Source organism: Xiphophorus hellerii, chromosome 10 (assembly GCF_003331165.1).
Source record: "Xiphophorus hellerii strain 12219 chromosome 10, Xiphophorus_hellerii-4.1, whole genome shotgun sequence".
NCBI lineage: Eukaryota > Metazoa > Chordata > Actinopteri > Cyprinodontiformes > Poeciliidae > Xiphophorus > Xiphophorus hellerii.
Window position 1 is genome coordinate 21,491,160 of NC_045681.1, and position 6,423 is coordinate 21,497,582.

General features: G+C 38.7%; 1 protein-coding gene across 1 annotated transcript; it reads right to left on the minus strand.

Annotated features, from left to right (window-relative positions):
* Positions 1 to 351: 351 nt before the first annotated feature.
* On the minus strand, positions 352 to 4,692 carry LOC116727394 (serine/threonine-protein kinase pim-2-like). Its single transcript, XM_032574797.1, has 10 exons — positions 4,641 to 4,692; positions 3,796 to 3,999; positions 3,008 to 3,295; positions 2,405 to 2,527; positions 2,164 to 2,258; positions 1,613 to 1,660; positions 1,304 to 1,522; positions 806 to 983; positions 536 to 706; positions 352 to 443 (listed from the first exon to the last, which is right to left on the minus strand). Exons 1-10 carry the CDS (start codon positions 4,690 to 4,692, stop codon positions 352 to 354), a joined length of 1,470 nt encoding a protein of 489 aa, XP_032430688.1.
* Positions 4,693 to 6,423: the final 1,731 nt, after the last annotated feature.

A 6,423-nucleotide genomic window follows, 5' to 3' on the forward strand; every position in this document is an offset into this window, starting at 1 on the left:
CCTCACACACTAGCACTGGCTCCTTCCCCACCAGAGAGGTGACATTCTACATCCCAAGAACCAGCTTCTGCAACCGAGGATCGGACCGCTAGGGCCCCCTCCCTTGGCCATCACCCATTCCACACTGCACCCGACCCCTTTGGCTCCTCTCACAGGTGGTGGGCCTATGGGAGGGTCCTGAAAACATGCTAGAAAAACAAATGTTCAACCAGAGGAGGAAACCAGAGACCCCATAAAAACCCCAACTTACAAACCTGTCCTTGAACCCTAAACCTTAATCCTCATCCCAAACTAAACTAAACTAACTACCAATGATTAAATTTAATAATTTAATGTTTGTGTGAGGTATAGTTAAGAAAACCATCGGTGATTGAGCAGCTCTTCCAGTGTGGGACGCTCCTCTGGGTTTGTCTTCAGGCACCTAGTCAGAATATCATGGCAGTCTGGAGGGTCAGGGGTCAAAGTGCAACAACAGTTAGAGTTGCGGATAGATTTATATATGCTGTGAGAAGATATAATACAATGTTTATCTCACTTTTGGGAAGCCTCTTGCTGATCTTTAGCTTCTTTTTGAGAAATTTGTTGGTGTCAAAATTTGTATCGTGGAGAATTTCAAACAGGACCACTCCCAGCTGCCACACTGTTGTGGGTCCAGCAAAATATTTCTTTTGTGTGCGATACTCTGGTGATTCAAGAGCATGGGTCCCTAGAAAATGTGTCAGAATTCAGAGAGTCAGAAAGAAGAAGAACAGTAAAAAGAATCTTTGTTTTTTCAGAACTGGCAGAAAGAAGCAGGATATCGTACCTTGGAAGATGGTAAATTTCCTTCCGTGGTCAAAGCAGCTTAGACCGAAGTCTATGAGATAGGCTTGTAGGCCTTCTGAGCTCCTCTCAATAAGGACATTTTCCAATTTAATATCTCTGTGGAAGATGTTTGCATCCTGAAGTTGAATCGTTGCTTCCACCAACTGTTTTAAAATGACCTAAAAGACAAAAATGATTTGAAGCTCATAATTCTGCACATTGATGTTGGACTTCAGTGAGAAATACAGTGACTTGTAAAGATTTTTATTTTCATATGGATATTTTTCACATTGTCACATTACACCCACACACTTCAATGTTTGTAGAGACATTATGACATGCATTATTTTAAGTTTTACAAAATTGTTTTGCGGAGGGATTATTGCACTGTATTTCATCTCTCTGATTTGATCACATTCAGTATGAAACAAAATCCCCAACTGAAGCAGTAAGTGACAATATTTAAAAAAAAAACTCGAATTTCCATCCAGCAGCTTACCTTGGCGTCCTCCTCATGTAGACAACCTCCATTCTCATCAAGGTAGTCATTGAGGTCCTGCGAAGGCGTGGGCCTCTCCATCACTATGAGCAGCTCCTCCTCCAGTTCATACCAGTCCAGCAGGGACACGGTGGCTAACTGCCCTGATGAACTGCTACTCAGATTCTTCAGTTTCAGCATGATGGCCACCTCCAACGCCATCTCCCTACCGTTCTCATCCTGAAACATCGAAGCAAACAGGAGAAACCCACAATGCATCTGGAATCCAGTAGGACTTAAAGTCAGTCCTAGATGATGTTGCTCACTTACGTTATGTTTGCGGTCCACCTTTTCCTTTGGAATGTGTTTGATAGCCACCTGTACAATAGAAACAAAGCATTGCTCAACAATGGGAATGTTCAGATTTCTGAAGTTGCTTGACGTTGAGTTATCAGTATTTTGAGTATTATGATTGATGTGCGGAATGCATTTGTTGTGAATGCACCATTAGAATTGAAAGAAAATGTAGCTATCTAGTTTGGTCTTTCCCAAATCTAATTTAAAACTACAAGAACTGAAAATGTTCACAATTGTGCAATTCAAGTATGTATTAGTAAATACATGTACCTTAATTCTTAAAGTCTCATTGGTTAATGAAATTATTTATCTAATATAGTCTTATTTTACGGATCTGAACTTTTTCAGTTTGAGATGTTATTAGCTAAAATCAGCTAAAACAGAGTCTGACTAGCTGTTAGACTTGCACCTCTATGAGGATATTAACTCTTTTTTACAAACTTTGACACCTACTGGCCACTGTTAGAAGAACTATTACTGATAACTTCACAGAGTCTCATTTTAAGTATTCCAAATACACCTACAGGTAATTTATCCACCTCTCGATGTCCAGCAAACACAGATCCATAGCCTCCTTTTCCCAGTAGATGCAGCTCAGTATATTTTTCCTGGAATTCAGCTAAACACATGAACGCATCTTTAAATTTCATAAAGCATCAGAATAAACTATGTTCACTAATGTTACCTTAGATCTAATTATCACCACACCTTAAGTCTCTCTAACAAATGTTTATATTACAATTCTATTGTGACTTAAACTCTGACCTCTTTGGGAATCCATTTCTTTTGTCTTCTTCGTCTTCTTCCTGGTATTCTTCCTCCTATTCCTCAGCTGTGGTTCCTCAATGTCCTTGTCCTCCTTCTTCAGATTCCTCTTCCGTAAATCGCCTATTCCTGAGCTGCAAAGTACCAGGCTGGAGCTGTTGGACTCTAATAATGAGAAAAACCCATAGAAACAGCATGAGCATTTTAACAATATTTTCCATAAGAGAAAAACATCCCGACAGAAACATAAGACTTATAGTGACTTGTAAAAACACTTGTCCTCCTTGCTTTTTCACATTTTGTCTCATGACAACCACAAAACTTAGGTTATATTACAGGAATTTCATAAGAAGGACCAATATAAGGTAAAGCATCACTTTGAAGTGCTGAGCATATATTTATAAATGTAGATCTGAAAAGTTGTAGCATGGAACTGTATTCAGCCGCCCTCTCTTTAAAGAACCACTTTTTGCTGCAACTTCAGGTGATAATCTTTTGAAGTTTGTCTCAATCAGTTTTGAATAATCAGATATATTCAATCCTTGCAATAGATTATCAATCTGGTAAGAGAAAATTAACAGAGGTTTCACCAAAGTAGCCAACCTGTGCTGACGTCCACTGAGGATGGGGGCTCTTTGGTTGCGTCCTGCTGCAGGAGTCCCTTATTCTCATTCTCTGCCGGTGTTGGAGATCCCTCTCCTTCTTCTGTTATTTTTCTCCTCAGTCTCCTCACAATCCTCGTTCCGTCCTGGTGGCTTTTGGATGGTCCAAACATCTTAGTAACCCTGGTCCATTTTCGGCGGGTCTCTTTTTTAGCCCTTCTCCTTCTCTTCGGTGTGCTGTCTCCAATGGACTCAGCACACCGTGGCATCGTGCTGCTGCTGTTGATCTCTAAAGTAAGAGATGTTGGGAATAAATAGTGATTATTTTTTACATGTTTGCTCTGTCAACAAAAGCCAATGAACATTAGTTTCATCAAAGCAGCCAACCTATGAGGATGTCCACTGAGGAGGAAGACTCTCTGGTTGGAAGCTGATCCTGGAGTTCTTCCTTCCTGCACTTGGCTGGTGTTGAACCTTCTTCTTTTCCTTCTGTCATCTTCCTCTTCAGCATCCTCCTGGTTCTGATCAGGTCCTGGCAGCTTCTTGAGGTTCCAGGGATCTCAGAGGCCCTGATCCTTTTCCCGTGGATCTCATCACCAGAATTTCTCCTGTTATTTGGTCTGCAATCCTCAGCAGACTCACCACTTGGTAGCTTCACGCTGCTGCTTCTCTCTAAAGTAAGAGAAATCCGAGGAGAATTTGTGATTTCGTTTTACAGTTTGGTCTGACATTTTGGTCTGTCAACATACAGAAGAGAAAATGAACATTAGTTTCATCAAAGCAGCCAACCTATGATGATGTCCACTGAGGAGGAAGACTCTCTGGTTGGAAGCTGATCCTGGAGTTCTTCCTTCCTGCACTTGGCCGGTGTGGAACCTTCCTCTTTTCCTTCAATCATCTTCCTCTTCAGCATCCTCCTGGATTCGATCAGGTCCTGGCAGCTTCTTGAGGTTCCAGGGATCTCAGAGGCCCTGATCCTTTTTCCATGGCTCTCTAAAGAAAGAGAAATATTGTGGAAAATTAAGGATTGTTTAGAGTACATGTTTAGTATTTCTGAATCACCTCACATACTGATATCTGATCAGGGACTTTATTACATAAACTGTTGAACATTTAACTCATTTTCATCCAGATTCATGCTTCTCCAAGAAGCCAACAGAGATTAACACATTTCAATGTTCCTAACCAATGGAAGTTAATAAAACAGAATTTCTGAGCAATAAAAATTCAAACTCTCTTAACTATATATTAAGAGGTTTACAAGACTGTTATTGTTAAGTGTGTAAAATGACTTGTTAGATCCTCTACACTCTAAAACATTTGAGCCACATTTAGTTTTGTCTACTATCTTCTACTCTTTAAATTGCAGCATTAAGTTAAAACTCAATTCAAGATTAGTGAACTTAAAAAAGAAGTTTGAATAACTTGTCTCTTGTTAAATCAACTGCATGAACTTTAATTTCTTAATTAAAACCAATAAAATTTTCTTGTTGACTTCAGATGCATTTTCAAGGCACCAGGCGGACTTTCATTTTCAAGTTAAACCACCGTCAAATATTTTACAGTATAATTTTCCAAAAAACTGAAACATAAACCTTGTCTTAATAAGTAAGAGTGAAACTCAAACTCATTACCTTTAGATCTCCTGGAGGCTGGCCTTTTGTGTTCCTGGTCAGATTTATCCATTTTGGTGTAAATTTATTCACAAGAGAAAGCTGGTTTAACTCACAAAGTTACGTCTTACTCTATCAGATTTCTGACGAACTGAGCTCAAACAGAATGTTGGGTTCTGACACCAACCAGTGTGACATCAGGAAGAACATTCCAAACTTTTGGTCACAAATGTTAGCATGGAATGATGATGCCTAGTTACCCTCTGACTTAAACCTAAACAAACCCACAGAACAGAAAAATCCCCCCAAACAAACAAAAATGATATATTTGCTGTTGGTTTACCAGGAAAGAGTTAGAGGAATGAATCCCAACTATTATAGCCACACAAAGCTCTTCATTAGTTTTTATTTGCTTCAAAATCTTAAGAGCTTCAGCTGCTATTTATAGCGTTTTATTTATCAAAAACGATTCAAAGCAGCAACTTAAAGCATTTCCAAATAAAATTTCATTTGACAGGCAGACTTGCACCACCGGTGTCCGAACCTTTTGCCATGTGTGCCAAATATGTTCATAATAAAAGAATGCAAATAGGCCAAAGAAATATACTTTTATATTTTATGATTTTTTTTTTCATTTTATCTGAACAAAAAAAACAAAACAACACAGAATATTTTAATGAAACAAGCATTGTAAAGTATTTTCCAGACTATAGAGTGCACCTTACTGCAAGCCGCATCTACAAAGTTTTGTTTTTTTTAAAATCTGGAAACGTACATATAAAAGCCGCACAGGGCTATAAGCCGCTGATATCTCCGTCATTCTCAGTTTTTCACAAGGACCCAGCAGAGGGCTGCACAGGGGCGGATCTAGAAAAATATCTATGGGGTGGCAGCATATGCCACCATATTCACACACACACACATATAGTATATATATATATATATATATATATATATATATATATATATATATATATATAATAAATAGTAAATAGTAGCTTTAGCCAAAATAAGTGGCCATTTAAAGAACAAATCAAACAAATAGATTAATAGATTAACAGTAAATACATAAATATTTCCTACGTTACATGACTTTCTGTGTGTTTTATTCAAAAATGTTGATATATGTTAAGTTGCACAAAATTTGAGACCAAACTTCAGCTTTAAAAGAGAACAAACACAGCTTTAATTAACATTTGCAAATGGAGAAAACATACAAAGCTCACATCTCAGTGAGAATCGGATGAGTTCTGACTTGGGGCTGAACGTCCCCTCATTTACATAGGATACATCACACATTACTTAGTCACACCCCCTGGCTCAAGTGTCAGGTAAAAATCTATACGTTACTTATCTGTCAGTTTCAGTCGAGCAGAGTTGCATACACATTCACAGCTCAACTTTAGGCGTTTCTCCAAAAAACCTCTCTGCTGATGGCTAAACAGATACTAGAAACTGAATTTCCACAACCTAGGCTTATAACCTTAGCCATGTCTCACATTTCTAACTGCTGAACACCCTGTTCTTCACTTCTTTGAGGAGGGTCAGAAGAGCATATATCCTGTTGAGCTGCAACTGAATGCAAACCTTTAATAGAAACATCATAAAGTGTACATTTAAATTTATTCAAACTTTGCTACTAAATCTTTCCTTCACATATACTTTATGAATAATTGTTCTTGCCACACCAAGAGAAGCCACCAGATCCGCATAGGCCACACTAAGCAAAAATGCACCAAACCTGCAGCCCAGGAGCGCTTCTAGACTGGGGGCCAAGAGGGGTTCTGAAGAAATGATACTAAAT